The sequence below is a fragment of the Zootoca vivipara genome, chromosome 13 (assembly GCF_963506605.1).
Source record: "Zootoca vivipara chromosome 13, rZooViv1.1, whole genome shotgun sequence".
In the NCBI taxonomy this organism is placed as follows: Eukaryota; Metazoa; Chordata; class Lepidosauria; order Squamata; family Lacertidae; genus Zootoca; species Zootoca vivipara.
In genome coordinates this window covers 4,615,195-4,635,149 of record NC_083288.1, presented here as the reverse complement: position 1 = coordinate 4,635,149, position 19,955 = coordinate 4,615,195, and the positions used below count along the sequence as shown (strand labels likewise).

The 19,955-nt window shown below is 44.7% G+C and overlaps 1 protein-coding gene across 1 annotated transcript in view; it reads left to right on the top strand.

Annotated features, from left to right (window-relative positions):
* Positions 1-19,177, top strand: part of VWC2 (von Willebrand factor C domain containing 2) — a 36,796-nt gene extending 17,619 nt beyond the window's left edge. Inside the window, exons 3-4 of the mRNA XM_035108703.2 lie at positions 2,584-2,713; positions 16,673-19,177. Coding sequence (XP_034964594.1) covers positions 2,584-2,713; positions 16,673-16,824 — 282 coding nt within the window. The 3' untranslated portion in view covers positions 16,825-19,177. The remainder of the gene's footprint in view (positions 1-2,583; positions 2,714-16,672) is intronic.
* Positions 19,178-19,955: the final 778 nt, after the last annotated feature.

Sequence of the window (19,955 nt, the reverse complement as noted above, 5' to 3'; positions counted from 1 at the left end):
ATCAGGCTTTATATCTATTTTTTTCATTAGACTGTGCTTGTCCTTGACCAGTAATGGCCTGGATAAGATGGAAAGGAGATTCTGACTAAACACCATGGAGAACTTTCTGACAATAAGAACTGTTTGACAGTGGTATGGACTCCCTCAGAAGGGACAGATTGATGACCACTTATCAGGTGTGCTTTAGTTGAGATGATTCTATTCTTGCATTGCAGGGGGTTGGACCCTTGGGGTCCCTTCCAACTCTACCGTTCTATGATTCTATGCATAAATGGAGTCTTAGCCCAGACAAGATGGAGGTACTGTTGATTGTTGATTCATCCACTCAGGGGAATATTCTGGATGGGGCTGCACTTTCCCTAAACCAGGTCCCCAGTCTGGGCACGCTTATTAATCCAGCACTGTTTTTTGAGGCTCAACTGTGGTCAAAGCACCTTTAAAGAGCTTCAGCTTGACTTAGAAATATATTTATTATTAGCCAAGCATGCTCACGGGGCAGTTTACAGGAATATAAGGTGATCTAAAATGTAATATACAAGAGCCATAGCTGCCAAGTTATCCCTTTTTTTAAAGGGATTTTCCCTTATGCTGAATAGGCTTCCTCACGAGAAAAGGGAAAACTTGGCAGCTATGACAAGAGCATCAAAACCAATGTTTATTAAATACACTTATTACATAACTAGAAGCTTCATAGAAATAGCAAAAAAGTGAGCATCTAACAAAAATACTGGTGCTAGGCAGAGCTGGTGCTAGACAGACACCCTTCAGTGTCTGAAGGTCATTCCACAGACATGGAGCCACTACTGAAAAGGCCCTTCCATGGGACCCCACATCTTTTATAGCACAGGGAGCACAAGGAGCCCTAATCTGCTGATCTTAATGTATGGGCAGGTTGGCATGGGAGAATGAGATCTTAACATACTACAATGTGTTATGTGTGGTGTTTTCTTTAAAAAGAACAGTCTGGAAACTGCCACAAGATGATTAATTGCAATGAACAGCTTGACCATATTAAGTCTGCACTTTTTAATCTGCACTGGTTCCCAGTCTATTTCCAGGTCTTGCCCTCCTTCTTTGAAGTCTCACATACAAGAGCCAAAGCCAGTTGGTGAGTCTTAGTTTGCAACTTGTGAGTTTCCTAAATATGTGATTATTTTTAATTCTGGAAGTGCTGTTCCAATCACTGTTTTTATTTCTGACATAATTGTTCTGCTCAGGTTTCTGTTACTATATTAGGCTACTTATAAGGACTTCTCTGTTGAAATGCGTCTGTCTTATGTTGTCATATATGGTTATGATTTGGCCTCTTGCCGGTATTTTATTGCCATTGTTTATTCATTTGTGTAGCTGAAGCCAAAACAAGATACACACAAACAAAATAAAGTATGTTGCGCAGTTAAAATAACAATTTAAAATAGGCATTCTGTCAAATAGAAATTTGCACCACTGAAGAATTTAACTTAGCACCCTCACAAATTTTTCTCCTTAAAATTGCTGCTCTGAAGGCAAAACAACCTGCCTTTTCAGAAATGTCAGAGAACGGGTCTCCTAATAGAAAGTTAACCAAGCACTGAATTGATCTGTCAGTGCAGGTATTTAAGTCTTTGAACATGGCTGCTCTTAAGGTCTTATAAATTGGGCAAACAAGTAAGCAGTGGGATCAATCGTCAGGCACATTGCCCCCACCTGGATGGACTCTCCTCCTACAGAATCCACCAGTGGCGTCCTTCAGCTATAGCAGAGTGCAGAGACTGGAATTGCAGAGCTGTAAACTCATTTTTTCTATTTAACATTTGTAATGCTGGTAAGGAGTCTGAATGAGTAATTTTATTGTACTGTCATGCTCCCCCCCTCCTTTTTTGCACATGTTTATCCTTAACTCTGTTTTTGGTTGTTCAAATTCAGTTACAGGACAATCTGAACTGAGATGAATTGAGAGTGTTTGGATTTGGCAGATCTAATGATTTTCTGGCTGATCTAGGGATCTATTTTCAGGGGGGCACCTGACATCAGCATGTTCACATGAGCTCATACAATCTCCTTGTTCAAATTACTATGAAGAGGAAGTTACAACATGAAATCAAATGCTTAGAGCCCAACCTGTTGAAATGTAGTGACTAAATCAAGGGTATGTAGAAGATAAATGAGGATCTATTGGTATATGTTGGATGGTCTGAAGTAGATTGGCCAAGAGTTTATGGTTCGATACTGGTTAACGGCAAAAAGTTCCCCCTGCATGAAATTTGGCTGTTTGAACCCTGATCAATAGTAATTCAGATGTCTTTTTTTCTTCGTAATTCTTGTTTTGTATTTTGTGAATGTACCACTCTCCAATCCATATATAACACCCATCTATAACATGGGCACATTTATAGAAGCTGGTAATGATCCCAGTGGGTTGCAGTAGGCAATTGGCTCTGTCCCCTGAGTTACCATTTTGCATGTAGCTCAATGGCATCCCTCCCTCCCCAAGGAACTACTTTGTACCTGCCTCTGCTTGGTGGCCATTTGGATTCTAGTAAAAACAAAGTAGACCTCAAACCTGAAATCTGACAGCTAAAACACAGTTTGTTTTGTTTTCAGGTTTCGCCTTGTGAAAAATGCCGCTGTGAAGCCAATGGCGAAGTAGTGTGTACATTGTCTGCATGTCCTCAGACGGACTGCGTGGATCCCGAATATGAGCCAGATCAGTGCTGTCCTATCTGCAAAAATGGTAAGCAACAAATTCAAGCTGCAGTTGGCTTAAAGCTTCAGCTATTTAAAAAACTATCCCTACAACATTAACAAAAGTGCAGTTTCGACATGTATGCGCCTTTCTTGTAGGGAATGGTAATTGTCACCTGATGGCCAAATAAAGAGTCCAGCACCCAGATTTGTATGAACTAGGACTACTTTACTAAAGTTTAAATTTATAATAATAAAAAGATGCAGGGGGTAACAACTATTGGCCCAATCATAGCTGCCAAGTTTTCCCTTTTCTCACGAGGAAGCCTATTCAGCATAATGGAAAATCCCTTAAAAAAAGGGATAACTTGGCAGCTATGCTATTGGCGCAGGAGCTAACTGTAACGTAAGGCGAAACCGCAGCCACTTGTGTGATGGAGCTCATGCCTTTGGTAAATGGAAGTAGGACTGCCTTCCCCCAGGCCACACACCATGAAGAGAGAGCAGGTAGGCCTTGCTGCATCACACACACACCCGGGCCCCATAGATCCAGGCAGATGAGGCAGGTGGGCTGTTGTGACGTGGGGTTTGTGATTTCAGCTCTCTTGACAAAACATGCTGGAGACAGTTCTCTAGTAACAGCTCTTTATTAAAGTGAACAAGACTGACTCTGAGGGCAGGAAGGCTACATTTATAGGGACAGGGAACTAGCTAGAAAGGGATACATTTTGGAGGGAACCAATAAGACAGAGGATCCAAATACAGCAGCTTAAATGAACCAATAGTAGCTGTACCCTCTGGAACCAAAAGGCAGTTACTTTATCCTAATGCAAATACAGACAATAATAATACAGAGATAAAATCCTTTGACTCAATACACAACACCCCTCCCCCCCTAGTGAGCACAGCAGACGTAATCCCTCAGGTACTGTGGAGTCCTACAACTTCTACCTGATCTCCTGACAACAGGTGTTGCAGATTCTGGATTGGGTGTTACCTGTGGTGGAGGGGCTGCTATAGGGGTTTCGTCAGGAACAGATGGAGTCCCAGACATCTCAGGGTCCCCTACCTGTACCTCGTCATCCTGAGGACTAGCAGACCCTGGTTCATTTGCTGAAGCCCCTGGTGACTGCACCTCTGGGCCATCTTCACTCTGGTCTCGCAGCTGTGCGTCATTAGCCAGGGATGAATTATCTGACTCCTCCCTGCTGAGCGCCCGGCGCCTCAGCTGATCTATATGTCTCTTCCAAACTTGCCCATTTTCCAAGGTCACATAATAGGACACAGGTCCACTAGCCCGGGTGATCACACCGGCCACCCACCGCGGACCTCGTGAATAGTTCCTCACCCAGACCAGATCTTCAGGGGCGAGATACCTTGTTGTGTCAGTCTCAGCCTGGGGGGTTGCTCTTGAATTACGGTTTGGCATTTTATCTGGGTGGACATAATCCAGCACCGTTACCAGTCTTCTACCTAAGAGCAGCTCAGCTGGCGACTTGCCCGTCGCAGTACACGGCGTCGCATGCTGCAAAAATAACATTCGTGCAATGCGAGCCGACCAGTTACCCTCCATTAAGCGCGCAATGGATTCTTTGGCTGTTCTTACCATGCGCTCAGCCTGCCCATTGGAGGATGGGTGAAAGGGCGCGGATGTGACCCCTCTTATGAAGTTATCAGCCAAGAATGCCCTGAATTCTTGGGATACAAAAGCTGCCCCCTTATCTGATACAATGGTCTCAGGTAACCCATGGGTAGCAAACAGCTGCCTCAACACCTTGATTACGGCAGCTGATGCCATGCTAGGGACCATCGCCACTTCTAACCATTTGGAATATGCATCAACGATAACCAAAAAGACCTTCCCTTGGAATGGCCCAGCAAAATCTATGTGCAGCCGGCTCCAGGGAGTCCTGGACTGCTCCCACCAGTGGACTGGTGCTCTGGCCACTTCTGGCCGCACCTCTTGGCATGCCTTGCATGTTCGTACCCATTGTTCTATGTTCTGGTCCATTCCAGGCCACCACACATAACATCGGGCTAGCGACTTCATCCTGACCATTCCCGGGTGTCCCATGTGAAGCGTCTCAAGAACCCTGTTTCTCAGTGGTGCTGGGATGATCACCCTATCTCCCCATAGGAGACAACCCTTATGCATGGACAATTCGTGCTGCCTTGTCGCATAAGGCCTGAATTTTTCTTCATGCGGACCACCTGGCCACCCCCTCCCCACCCAAGTGAGCACACGGGAGAGAACAGCATCTTTCCTCGTTTTCTCAGCTATATCAGTAGCTGTTACAGGAGCCCCCGGAAGTGTTTCTAGCATCATAATGTGCTCCGCCGGAGCAGGATCCTCATTGCTCCCGCCAGGAAGGGGCAATCGACTCAGCGCATCAGCGTGGCACAACTGTTTCCCCGGCACATGGGTCAAGGTGTACTGGAACCCATTCAGGAATATTGACCAACGCAACATTCTGGGGGAGAGAATTTGTGGCGTTTGTTTGTTTGGGTTGAACAACCCTAACAGTGGTTTGTGGTCCGTTTCAATGGAGAAATGGCGACCGTACAAATAATCATAGAACCTTTTGATTCCTGACACAATTGCTAGTGCCTCTTTATCAATTTGAGCATAGTTGCGCTCCGTGGGTGACAACGTACGAGAATAGAAAGAGATGGGCTTTTCCGACCCATCCGGTTCCCTATGACTCAGCACAGCCCCCAGGCCGTATTGAGAGGCATCACATGCCAGGACCAGCGGCTTCGACTCATCATAATGAGCAAGGACGCTCCTGCTACTCAGCATTTCTCGCAAGGAGTCAAAAGCCTTCTGCTGCTCCCGCCCCCATCGCCACACATTCTTTTTCTGCAAAAGTCTATGTAATGGTTCAGCTACCGAAGCTTTCTGGGGTAAGAATGAATGATAAAAGTTAATAAGTCCCAGGAATGACTGCAACTCCGTCTTGTTCTGTGGTCGTGGTGCCTCGATGATGGCCTTAATCTTAGCATCTGTGGGGTGGATGCCTGATGCATCAATTTTAAACCCCAAGAAATCCACAGTTGGCACCCCAAAACTGCATTTTTCTTTTTTCAGTTGCAACCCCACCTCCTTGAACTTGAGCAACACTGCACGGACACGCGCAACCAGTTCCTGTGGGTCTTTTCCAGCAATCAAAACGTCATCAAAAAATGGCAAGACCCCCGGCAGACCCCTTAACAGGCGTTCCATGAGCCCTTGAAAAATCCCTGGGGCCACACAAACTCCGAACTGTAATCTGTTAACTCTGAATGCCCCTTTATGTGTGACAATAGTCTGTGCTTCCGCTGATTGTGGGGTTACTGGCAGCTGTTGGTAAGCTTGTGCCAGGTCAATTTTGGCGAACACCTTGCCCCCAGCCAGTTTAGCCAACAGATGTGATACGACTGGAATGGGGTATGAGTTTCCCCTGAGTGCCTTATTGATAGTACATTTGTAATCTGCACATATCCTGACTTCCCCATTTGCTTTAAGGGGCGTGACGATTGGAGTCTCCCACTTAGCAGAGTCCACGGGTGAGAGAACTCCCTGCTTGACCAATTTATCCAGCTCTGCCTCAATCTTGGGTTGCAGTGCAAATGGCACTCGCCTTGGTTTGAGTCGGATTGGGGCCACCCCGGGGTCCAACTCGAAGTCAACTGGGGGCCCTTTATAACAACCCAGTTTTCCATTAAAGAGACCAGCAAATTCCTTGCATAATGCCTCGCTCATCTCAGGGCAGGTTTGGATTGAATTAAGCCCTGAGATACTCAGTCCCAGGGCGGGGAACCAGTCAGTGCCCAGGAGACTGGGGCGACTGCCCTTCGCAATCACCAGTTTGAGTACAGCCTGTTTGTCCCGGAACTGTACTCTCACGGCACACATTCCCATAACATGGATGCGGCCTGCTGAGTACGACTGCAAGGTTGCCGGGAAGGGCTCCAGAGGGGGCAACTTACCCCTGGGGAAGAATGTCTTCGCGGTCTGGTCCGACACAATGGTGAATGCAGATCCAGAGTCCACCTCCATGTCGCACTGCTGACCCTCAATCTTCACCTTGACGTGTGCCTTGCCTTGCGCTGGAAACTGCACGGCCCTCCCGTTGATCTCCGTTATGTAGTGGCAGTCCTTTCGAAAATGAGTTGCTGTGGGCGGTCTGCGATGCTCCAGTCTAGGTGCTCCTGTTGCTCCTGACGCCGCCGATCTACAGACCCTGGCGATGTGACCTGTCTTCCCGCACATCCGGCACATAGCATCCCTGAAACGACAACTCTTCCGCCCATGGTTTCCGCCACAACCTGGGCAACTGCCTCGGTGATCTTTGTGCACTGTGCAGGCCTGACGCACCAACTCGACCCCACGGACTGGGCTCTGGCTCGGAGTAGCCTCTAGCTTGTCCATGGCATGCGCAACTTCTATCTGTGGCTTAGTGGCCTTGCGACTGGCATCAAGCTCCTCTCTTTCATAATTCTCCGTGGCGGTGGCCTCCTTCAAGGCTGAAGCAAGGGTAACCTCTTCTTTAGCCACGATGCGTCTTCTGGCTTTCTTGCTGCTCAGACCACCAATAAACCGATCCAGGAGAGTCTCTTCCAGATTTTGGAAGCCGCAGTGCTGAGCGAGCTTCCGGAGTTCAGCCAGAAATGCGGATACAGACTCCCCAGCATGCTGCTGCCTCTTATGGAACTCCATCCGCCGGGCCATCTTGGTCTCAGTAGGCGCCAAGTGGCTTGTTAGGCAGGCAAGAATATCTTGGAGAGATGTCTCACTCAGCTTCGCTGGAGCAAGTAATGCCTTGGCTAGCTTGAAGGTCTCGGGCCCACAGTAGCTCAGGAATGTGGCCCTTCTTTTGCTGGCATCGGTGATCCCTTGAGCCACTGCGAAGAACTCGAAGCGTTCGACGTAGTCTTCCCAGGTGTGGGGCTCTGATGGCTGGAAGGGCTCCAATACCCTTGGACTCTCCATTGTCCTAGCGGGCAGGGTCGTCTTCTCAGCTGGCCAGTGAGTCTTGTTCTCAGCTGCAATCCGGACTCTGAGGCAGGGTTGTGTTTAACCGCTCCTCAGCATTCCGGATCCCATCCTCGTCGCCAGTTGTTGTGACGTGGGGTTTGTGATTTCAGCTCTCTTGACAAAACATGCTGGAGACAGTTCTCTAGTAACAGCTCTTTATTAAAGTGAACAAGACTGACTCTGAGGGCAGGAAGGCTACATTTATAGGGACAGGGAACTAGCTAGAAAGGGATACATTTTGGAGGGAACCAATAAGACAGAGGATCCAAATACAGCAGCTTAAATGAACCAATAGTAGCTGTACCCTCTGGAACCAAAAGGCAGTTACTTTATCCTAATGCAAATACAGACAATAATAATACAGAGATAAAATCCTTTGACTCAATACACAACATGGGCCTCAAAGGTGGTTCATATACCACTCCAAGGCCCCATAACCTAGAGAACAAGCCTCGAGGCCAGGCCATCACCAGGAAAGGTACCTCAGGGGGTCACTTGGCTAAAACTTATCTCTTTTCCTTCTCATACCTAACCACCAGAAAAGGGGCAGAAATCTTTTTAGTCACCCTTTTCTCTAGTCGAGGACAGTTTCCCTTGTGCAGGCCCTTCTGAAGGTTTGTCAAAAATTTGTTGTTGCCAACATCTGTGAGGCGAATTCCATCACCAGGCATAGGCAACCTTGGCTCTCCAGATGTTTTGGAACTACAACTCCCATGATCCCTAGCTAACAGGGCCAGTGGTCAGGGATCATGGGAGTTGTAGTTCCAAAACATCTGGAGAGCCAAGGTTGCCTATGCCTAATCTGGCCTATGCAGTTCAGTGTTACTGGGCATGATATCTGGGGAGCGAATAAGTGACCCTCCCTGTTCATGCACTGCCAACCTCAGCTTCTGCATCAAGTTTTTAATGGGCCCCGTTAATCGCACTAGGGTCCCCTTCACAAAAGGCAGATAGTTGTACATGTGTACCTGTCCGTGTAGCTTACTGAGTTTCTTCACAGAGAGTTTGGGTTTCCTTTAGGATAAGGAAAGGAGGGGCGCAATGGTGCTTCCTGGCTTCTTTGCCCTGCTGCTAAACATGCCTGTCTGCTGAACTCGCTTTGATGCTTTGTGAGCTGGGGCTCCCTGGAGCTCATGAAGCAGGCCCCCTTCACTAGCTTGCCCTGGCCAGCATGTGTCTTATGAACACTACAATTTCCATGTGGCACTGGTCCATCACCTCTCCCTGAAATAGGACCCCATGGATACCGCATCTTCTGACTAGTCTCACAAGTGTTGGCTGCTCCTATCCCCACAGCTTCCCCCAGTGCCCACTGGTACTGGTAGGAATGGCTCTCCACCCTAGCTTCTTCAAATATCCAAAATTAAATGTGCAGCCTGTGCCACTGCCCTCTGTAGCTGCACCAACACACTTTCTCTGGCTGCCTGGCCTAGGAAGGACACCACCATCCTGCTGAGAGTGAGGTCTGATGGCAATGTGCCATAGGGAACCATGAGCTCCATCAGATGCTGGCACCGGACAGATCTGAACAGGATGAAACACTGTTTGTTTAATGCCAATGTGTCTGGTGACTTGTGTTAGAGCTTGTCAGGCTTTGGGGAAGTGACTTCCTCCCTCCCTTTGGCCGTGGATAAGCAGAACAAAGTGAAAATAGTATCTTTACAGGTTAAAGAGAATTTAATGTTCACAGCAAAAGAACAAAGACTCCATCTCGGAGGACATATGCTCCCAATTAATGTTTCCACCCACTCCCCCCCCCCAAGCCACCCTTGTCACTTCCTTGTCTAGCAACCTGATCTTGCAACCATTTGGCCTTCTGTTTCCATTGAAAGGGAGTCTGTTAATTCTCTCCCCCCTCCCCGTTCTTCTCCTAGCTGTTCCCCACTCAGTTCTGCCCAGCTGTTGTCTTCCAAACTATATCCTTCTGCAAACCACTGCTCCAAATCTATACTGCTCCACTGCTCCTGGGCAGCTTCAGGATCCTGGTCAGGAGCAGGGGGAGGTCCCCACCATTCCTCATCAGAATAGCCCTCTTCAGCCTGGTCTCTGACAGTGCTGCAAATGGCAATCTCATGTTCCCATAGCGCCCCCCACTGTTCTAATCAAGTATCTAACAGAAAATCTGTTTTAGGCTAAAAACAGACATAACACATAAAAACGTAAGACCATACTTAATTCCTTGTTTCTTTCTTTATGAACCAATGTCAATGCTTTCTGTTGTCAAAGACTATTAAGGCAAAAATTCATGGGAGGGCCACCTCAAACTATACATTTAAATAGTTCCTGCCAAGCACAGATGTGTTAACCTCATTGACAAAAGCATAAAGAACCCGTCCCTTTTATTGGCATCCATGACCTATAGATCACCTCTTGTTGTTGTTGTTTAGTCGTTTAGTCATGTCCAACTCTTCATGACCTCATGGACCAGAGCACGCCACCTCTTAGAAACCTCAGAACCTCAAAACAGGACTGTTTCATGTGAAATCTACTTCCCTCTTTTATATACTGAGTATAGTAGTGCTATTTTTTATTTGGAGTGAAAGATTACCTCAGACGCAGACATTAAAATATATTGCACTATATACTGAAGTGCAAGCCTGAAGAGGTCTGGAATTCCATCAACAAACAGAGATTAAAATGTAATAAATGCTTAGTGGCAGAAAGCCACTCCAGCATCATCTTCCATCTTCTGTGCAAATTTAGCTAATTTTTAGGTTATTGACACAAATAGAAGTTGATATATAGGTTTATGTTAACCTAGTTTTATGAAATAAATTCTTTTTATTAGCATTCATGATATTACGGTACCTTTCATTTGAGCTGAATTTTTTGCTGAAATTGTGGCCTCCAGCAAAACTAGGTTCAGAATGTCAAATCCATCTTTGCCTCACTTGTAAAATATAATTTCAAAACAAATAGAGATAAATATAGGGCAGAATGGGAAATAGGGAGTGGAATGAAGCAGGAAATTGAATGACCATTAAAATGGAAAGTCAATTTGAATAATAGTTCAGCATTTGATATCTTGGAAGTTTACATCACACAGAATTAAAAATGATCTTAAAATCTTCATTTTATACAGTGGTACCTTGGTTCTCGAACTTAATCCATTCCGGGAGTCTGTGTGTGGCTTCCGATTGGCTGCAGGAGCTTCCTGCACTCAAGCGGAAGCTGCGTCGTATGTTTGCTTCCGAAAAATGTTCACAAACTGGAACACTTACTTCTGGGTTTGCGGTGTTTGGGAGCTGATTTTTTCAGGAGCCAAGCCATCCGAGTATCAAGGTACCACTGTATATCATCTATCAACCACTCAAGCACTTTCAAACAAGCATGTTTTAATGATGATGATCCAATTATTTTTAGGACTTATTAGTAGGCATATCCTGTAGAATTATGGGTTTTGAATTAATGATTCCAGCTTTCAAACACAGTAAAACCTAATGGAAATAACAAGGCCTCATTCTATAAGTTCTATTGACGAAGAGTCCTTTAATAAAATTTCAGCCTGATTAATATTTATAAATAAGACTTTTGGATACCTGTGAGGTATCCCCCCCCCTTCTTTGCATTTTAATCTGTGTCATATTACTGTATTCAGTTACCACCTCAAGGACAAAACTTTGAAGTGTTCTAAGTTACTAATACTTTAATTTCAGTCTTTTAAGAAGCCTAAAAGTTTGGTTAAAAAGCAAACAAACATTGAGTGTAGTTCTAAAGTAAAATAGTTTGAAGTCCCATTGATTTCAGATTTAAGAAGACATTTTACTTTCACACTGAAGAAAAATGTTATTTTGGCTCAACTGGAAGGTTGGGTTGAATAGTGGGGTGCTATTACTATTAACTTTGAGGTGCATTGACTATGTTTGGCCCAAGACATATGGGCATCTGAGGTGAACCACAATATGGTGCTCCTCTCCCCACCAGGGAAAGAGGGGTGAGTGAGGTTCTGCATCAGGAACAAGGGGAGAATAAAGATCTCCATTGGGATCTGCTGCCCCCATAGCTGCTGCCGCCTGAGGTTGCCTCACCTTGCCTCATGGGTGGGCCAGCCCTGGCATATTAAAACTGTTAGGAATTTCTTCTAGTGTTCCCTATTGAAACAGGTAGCATGCAAGGTCTCCCATTCATATTGTGGATTTATTAGAACTACAAATCCTGTAGGATCTCTAGAAATAAATGGAAGTATCAGAGAGGAATAATCCCGGTGATTGTGGAGATGCCTCTGAAGAAATTACCTAATGCAATCTGAAGGGGAGTGCAGACTGGGGAACAATATTACCCATATATACTTGAGTATAAGCCAACCTGAATATAAGCCAAGACACCTAATTTTACTCCCCAAAACTGGGAAAACTTTTTGACCCGAGAATAAACCGGTTCACCACACCACAAACCAGCGGAGGAGGAAGGAGCAGCCCGAAAGGGCTGCTTTCAGGCTGCTTGTTCCTCCTCCTCCTGCGACAGCGGGAACGGAGGGGGAGGTGGATGGAGCAGCCCGAAAGCAGCCCTTTCGGGCTCTTCGGTCCTTCCCTGCTGCCTCTGCCACTCGCAAGAGCAGGCATAGGAGCCTCTCCCAACCGCAGCTCCTGTGCCTGCCCTTGCGAGAGGAGGGCGGCAGCAGCGGGACCAGCAGTGAGAAATGGCTCCCTTCTCGCCACTCGTCCCTCTGCCACCGCCTGCCTCACTCGGGTATAAACTGAGGGGGGCTTTTTCAGCACAAAAAAATGTGCTGAAAAAGTAGGCTTATACTCGAGTATATGTGTGTAGATTTCACCTCCATGAGCTGGCAACAATAGTGGAAGAACGAGAGAGGCATTGCCATGCTAGGCCAGGGGAGGGTGTCTCTTATTGATCAATTGATTTCATAAAATTTATATACCGCTTGACTGTAAAAAAAAGAAAAAAGAAAACTACCGCAAAGTGGTTTATAAAAAGATAAAACCATAAATTCAGGAAAAACCTACATTAAAATATACAAGAAGTTAAAATACTAAAATATTCCTGCCTTTGGGATTACTACCTTCTCCCCTTCAAAAATCAGACAATTTTCTGCTGTGAGTTTTGTCTTAATTGTTCCAGAATTCTCTTATGGCCAATGTAACTTGATGCTTGCAGGTAAGACATTCTGCACTTACGTTTTTGTTTTACTTTACTTCGCCTCTCTCTGTTCTGTCTGATTTCTTCCAGTTTGTGGTTGCAGGCTTGTATGTTACTTCTGAATTCGTTTCAGGATCAGAGCTGAAGTCTTGGTGGAGCATAGGTTAGAGGTTTCTCTAGTATGCTTGCAAGAGGTTGTGATCAGTTTCTACAGTTGCAAAGTGCCCTTAAGTGTACTGTTGAAAATTCTGACACCCAGAGACAATAGCAAGTAGTTCATTTTCAACTTCAGCATAATTCTGCTGAGTAGATGCTAATGCTCTTGAAGCATCTGCCACAAGGTGCCCTTCCTTCAACAGCACAGCCACAACTGTTGCCTGTGAGGCACTAGCTGTTAATTCCTTTGTTTCAACACAATACTTCAGTTGGGTGATAATTTCATTTTTGTTTTGAAGTGTCTTGTTGTTTCAGTACCATTCAGTGCCTTTTTGCCAGCTGTGATTTCCATGAATCTTGGGATGAACTTCAATGTGATTGACACCTTCCCAAGCACAGCTTCTTGTACTTTCAGGGATTTTGGTGCTTTAAGCTGCTTAATGGGTTCCACATCATTTGGGCTGGGTCAGATCCCTCCTTTCTTAACCTCTTCCACTGCGAGAGGCCCATGGGCCAATTCCACTGTCATTAGGATTTTTATTAGTTTTAAGGGCAGGGCCTTTAGTGACAAAACTGGTTTTTCAGGAGTCCAAATGTTGGCACCTGTGCTTTTAGCAGAGAATGTTCCTACTATGCTGAGTGACTGTCTGCCATAGTCCTTTGCTCCAGGTGGTATCAGTGTAAGGTGGGCTGGGTGCTGTGCACTTACCTGTGATCAGTTTTAAATTTAACGGGTATGCTTTCTGAACCTTTGAGGTTTCACCCTTAAAAGCCTTGAATAGTAGCCAGAAACAGTGTTGAGCCACCTTCTAATATTAGCTTATTATTATTATTATTATTATTATTATTATTATTATTATTATTATTTATTAAATTAATGCATAAAACTTAGCAGCAGAATGGGGCTACCAGGGATCAGTGGAGGGACTTGTTCAGCCCCTTTTTCTCTCATTGAGCCAGTCTTCAATCCTTTCCAATATCTTACACGTTTTGCCCCTCCATCCTCCTCTGTCCAGCCCCACTTGGGGCTAAGTTAGCCAAATGCAAAACAGTACTCGCCTGTGAGGGGCTCCTGAGTGGCAGATGTCACACTAGAAAAGGTCGGATTCTGCTGTCTCTGTCAGCCAGAGCAAACATTCTGTTCTATTTTAAGGTTTTGCCTCTTTCCTGACAGTTGGTGTCTGCATTCAGTCACAATCTGCCAACAGTTTTATTTAGTACGAATAAATAGGTCATAATTAGTCAAAAATGAGTCTTGTAATTATAGGTATAGGGTTGTTTTATTTTCTGAGGCTTGATGCCTCAGGGAAAATGCCTCACTACGCCACGGATCTTTAAAACCTGAAATCTACATTTATCAGTATGATTATTTAGCTGATTAGAGCTTTCAGATTTTCATAGAATCATAGAATTGAAGAGTTGGAAGGGATCCCAAGGGTCATCTAGTTCAACCCCCTGCAATGCAGGAATCTCAACTAGTTCCTCCCTGACAGATGGCCATCCAACCTCTGCTTGAAAACCTCTAAGGAAGGAGAGTCCACCACCTCCAGAGGGAGAACATTCCAAAGATGAACAGCTCTTACTGTCAGAAAGTTCTTCCTGATTCCATAGAATCTTCTAGTGTTCATAACTTTTCCTGTCACCTCCCACCCAGTTACCCTGGCATCCTTCCAACCCCCCCAGTCTCTGTCCGCACCTCAGGGCAAGGGGGGAGGACAGCTCTCTTGCATTGCCAAGGGCTCTCAGCGGCCCTCTCTTGTTTCTTAATGGCCCTAGCTTGGCCAGGTTGTTTTGCCTAGGCTAACCCAGGAATTCCTCGCAGCTTGCATTTCTCCCTTCACATGACCAAATAATGAAATTCCCACCATTTACTAATTTCAAGGGTTTAGGGGATCCCCCATCCAAATCTATAATACTGGGTGTTCTGGGGAGAAGGGAGAAGGGAGACTGGAATCTATCTTGGGTAGGCTGGCTGCAGAGATGACTGGGAGAAATGCCTTGGACTCCAGGGTTGTGCTACTGTGGGGACAAGCCCCTCTTGAAATGACCAGGCTGTAGGATCTGGACTCCTTCCATGCAGTCTGAAAGTGTAAATAGGTGAATAAACCATCTTTTCTAAAGCTAAGACAGTCTCTGCCGTGCCTCAATTCTCCAAAGGAACACAGAAGCTGGGTGAGTGCCTGGAACCCCCTGGGATCTTGCTATCACCTGACAGAGTGGGGTGTGGCACCAAACTTTTGTAACCCTGGTGTCTGAAGTGGGATCTGTGTTTCCTGGAGAAGGCCTAGGAGCAACATTCTCCTGAAATTGAAAATGGAGGGAGGAATAGCAGGACTCCTTGAGCAGTACAACATGATGGAGAAGAGGATGGTGGAGCAGCCCCATGAGCAGCGGATGCAGTGTCTTAGAGTGGGGAAGAAGTTTCCTTGGTAACAGTGTAGATAAGGATACACAGGTCTCATTCTCTGAATGCTATGTGTCCTCAATAAATCATTTGTTAGGTGGGCACTCACATAACTGGTCAACAATTTCTATTAATTCCCATGGGGAAATTTCTAATGTGTTCCCGACCATGGAATTTTGACCCCAAAGTGATGGGGAAAACCCAGGAAAATCCACTGAAACTTTGCAAAAAGCAAACAAGGAAGGGGAAAATGCTCTCATTTGTCTGATATCTCTCACTTTCTCCCTGCCTCCCACCATGGTTTCTGGTGAAATGGCTGCTGTGAACCAGCAAAACACAAAAAGGAAGGCTTGTTTAAGGCTGCTTATTTGTTTAAAGTACCACATGCAGGTCCAGCTGTTTGGGTATCTGAATCTGCAGTGAAGTTTGGGCAGATTCCTCATGTTTGGATAAGTGAATTCTCAAACAATGGGTGTTTAGATAGCGGGATATGAGTGCCCATCCTTACCTGTTGGTAAAGGGGAGGGGAGGCCCTGCCCATTGGTTGCTGCTCAAGACCAGCACCCCCCTCACTTCATAGGTCCTTAAAACTTTAATGTTGTTTTAGCAAGAATATTCAAGTCTCCGCAGTCTTGATGTATTTCTGGTGAAGCATTTGATTGCGCCACAAAAGCTTGGGACCACTTTGATTGACAGAATTGGCACTACTGCAGGTGCCACACAATGCCTATTTCACATTTGTAAGAACACAATTGTTTAGTGTGGCAGTACATGCACTTTGGAACTCCCTATTGACATCAGGCCAGAACCTTCACTGTACTCTTTTCAGCACCTTCTAAAAACATTATTCTTTAGACAAGCCTACCCAGGTGCTTAGAAAGATGAGGTGATTTTAATCTGTTTTAGTATTTTAACTTTTCTATGTTTTCAAGTATGATTGTGATTTTTTTCTTGATTTTTTTTTCCTTTTGTAAATCACTTTGAGGTTGTTGTTTGAAACAATCAAGGGGAGTATACATTTTATGAAATTAATATTTATAAACTGCTTCAGAATGCACCTGGAGATTCCCTAAGAGTCATTACTAAAAATAACTGCAATAACACTTTGTAATACACTAAAAGCTTTGCCATTCTTACCATACTGATCCTCACAACTTTGTGATGTGTTTGTGGGCTGTAAGGCTGTGATTTGCCTGAGTCCACATTGTGAGTCAGAGAGAGGATTTCAGGCCATCTCCACATCCAACCCGTGTTCTGTCCACCTCTGGTGCGCCTGGCACAACCTTCATCATGTGAAACAGCTGCACTCAGCGCCACCCCTTTCTTTGTTCCAGGGCCCAACTGCTTTGCAGAGACTACGGTCATTCCTGCAGGTCGAGAGGTAAAGACGGACGACTGCACTATATGCCACTGTACCTATGAAGAAGTGACTTGGCGAATTGAACGACAGGCGATGTGTACCAGACATGACTGCAAGCAGATCTAGATCCACAAACCCAATGCCTCAAGATGTTTTTATAAAAATACTTCCATGCTCCAAATGATATTTGAGTGAACCGAGAAACATCTTCAAAAGAACTATTGCTTTGCTTGAGGACAAAGGAGCCTGCTGGTATTTTCTTTTTCCACAGTAGAACAGTATTTGAGCAAAAGAAGGTTTGGACTTGATTGTTCACATCTTATTAAATGTGTTATATTTCCAAGGTGAGTACTGTAAATTACATGAAAAGATTATATTATTTCTATAATCCTATTATAGAGTTTAAAATAAATGTTTTATATAGTTGAGAAATTAAATAAATGTTGGGAGAGATAAATGATTGTCTTCTTGCATACCTGGTCTTGACTAACAGAAAACATTACTTTGTGATAAAAGCTGGTTTTTTTGGGAGGGGGGGGGGAAGGACCAAAAGGCAGGCAAATGATAAATCTGAAAAAGATAAGAAATTGACGGAGGTCTACTCTGAAAAGTTTACAACAGGTTCAGTCCTAGCCTCGGGGGTTTTTGTTGCTGACTTCAGTGAGTTTCAGGGTGCAAAATGTGAGCCAGCTTTTCTTTTCTTGGATGTGGGACAATAATGATTACACTAGCAGTAATATATTTTGGCTGGCCAGAATTGGGTTACTCTGTGACCTGGCTTGATATCTTGACAAATTCTACATATATTAGTCTTTACACACTTTCTTGAGAGTAAAACTTGAAGATAGACTTACTAGATATGGCACTGTAGTCTAAACCGCTGAGCCTAGGGCTTGCAGATCAGAAGGTCGGCGGTTTGAATCTCTGCGACGGGGTGAGCTCCCATTGTTCAGTCCCTGCTCCTGCCAACTTAGCAGTTCGAAAGCATGTCAAAGTGCAAGTAAATAGGTACCGTTCCGGCGGGAAGGTAAACGGTATTTTCATGCACTGCTCTGGTTTCGCCAGAAGCGGCTTAATCGTGCTGACCACATTACCCGGAAAAACTGTCTGCAGACAAACGCCGGCTCCCTCGGCCTATAGAGTGAGATGAGCGCCGCAACCCCAGTCGTTCACGACTGGACTTAACTGTCAGGGGTCCCTTTACCTTTAGATATGTACAGAATTGTACTGTTAGCCTTTACCAAAAATATTCATCAGTGTAAAAAACCAATTAGAGGATTGTCTTTATATATTTCTAGGCCTCCAGAAGGAATTCTAATACACAAATTCCTTTTTGAAAAAACCATGCACTGATAGTGAGAATAGGAAGCATATTATATTTTTGTAGCTATCACTGCCCAATTGTCCCCAGGGAATGTGTTGCACCTCAAATCTCTCAATGGCCCCCCATATCCAAGTAATAGAAATGTGAATAAATTTGTTGAAATGTGTAGCAATAGCAGTCTATGCTATCATCGTTTTACAGTACTTTTGGGAAACACGCTAGATAATCATGTAGGAATCTACACTTTCAAGAGGAAATAATGAAGTATTTAGTTGCAACAAATAAAACCATATCACCAAAGCTAATGGGGGTAAGTTTGCTATTTGGAAGTATCATATATCATCCCTAACTTTAGACTATAGACTGTTTTTTAAAAATAAAATAAAAAAAAATACTCTCTTGCAATTATTGTTTTTGAAAAAGAATTGGGGTGCAGAGCTGTAATATATTGTAAGATATTTGTTGTCAGCCATTTAAGCTGCCATCTTGTACCTGCTTATATGTATCTTATGTTGCAGTCCTATGGCCTGGGTCTAAGTTCCATTAAACTCAAAACTTGGTTTTCAGTAGGAATGCCTAGGGTCGCACTGCTGTCCCACTGACATTAATGAAGCTTTTGAAATGCAACAGAGGTTTGCATTTTTAGACATCAGTTTTAAACTGGGCAGTAAGCCAAAACAAGCATTTAATTGGTCAATAAAATTTTATCCTTCAAATCATTGAGTGCAGAGTATAGCAAAAGCATCAGAATGCCACAAGATAAGCTTGCTATGTTGAGCACACAATTTGGGCACATGAGAGCATTATAGGGCAAGTCATGGTGTTCCATGGAAAAAATGTACATTCAATAGAACAGAACTTCATGTGGAAGTGTGAGAGTTGACTGGATTGAGCAGTCAGCTAGTCTTACATGCACGTGTTGCAGAATATCTCCTAAAACATAAATGTTAACATGCGTACGTACCCCCTTTTCTTAACACTGTTGTGGCAATGACCTCAGTAGGATGCTCTTTTAAAAATTATAAATTGGAAAGCTTTTCACGTCACAGTGCTGAAGATAAAATGTTTTTATTGAACTCTAGCTTTTTTATATAGAACTAGCTGACCCGGCCACGCATTGCTGTGGGTTTTGAGAAATGCTGGAGGGAATCGACCCAGGCAGATGGGTGGGGTAATAATAATAATAATAATAATAATAATAATAATAATAATAATAATAATAATAAATAGTTCCCCCCTGGAAATATAAAGAAGTATAGAAATAATAATAACAGTAATAATAGACTTCCCCCCTGAAAATATGAAGCAGTATGATGATGATGATGATGATGATGATGATGATGATGATGATAATAGGGTTTTGCCAGCTGTCCGCCCGTCCGGCTTCTTCTGCCTGTTGTTAATAAAGCAGCCCCTTTATTTTATTTTCCTTTCTTTTCTTCAGCCCCTTTTGATTCCCCCTGGAAGAAACAGAGGAGGGGAGTGAGGGAAGGGGAGGCGCCGCCGCCAAGGAAGAAGGCATTTCCCAGCCCTGCATCCTCCTCAGGGGCCCAGGAAGGAGCAGAATTAAGAGGGGGGAAAAAATAAAAAACGAAATAATAAACCAGGGAGAAATAGAAATATCTTTTCCTCCTCCCTCCAGTCTCCCAGGGAGGGCAAAGGAGAAGGGCGGGCTCCCTTGGCTGGGTGAGAGGGCGATGGATCTATACCTCTTGATCAATATCGGGGGGGGGGGGAGGTGTGCGTCCCTGCGGGGTTGGAGACGACCGCTCTCTACCCTCAGAGGAGACCTATCTGCACGCTCTCCTTCCTCCTCCCTCCGCTTTCCTGGGGCCAAAAAGGCGGTGGTGGTCCTGAGGGGGAAAGAGGAGAGAGAGAAAGGCGCGAAGAAGGGAAGGAAGGAGCAGCTCCTGCAGTGTGAGGGCGGAAATGG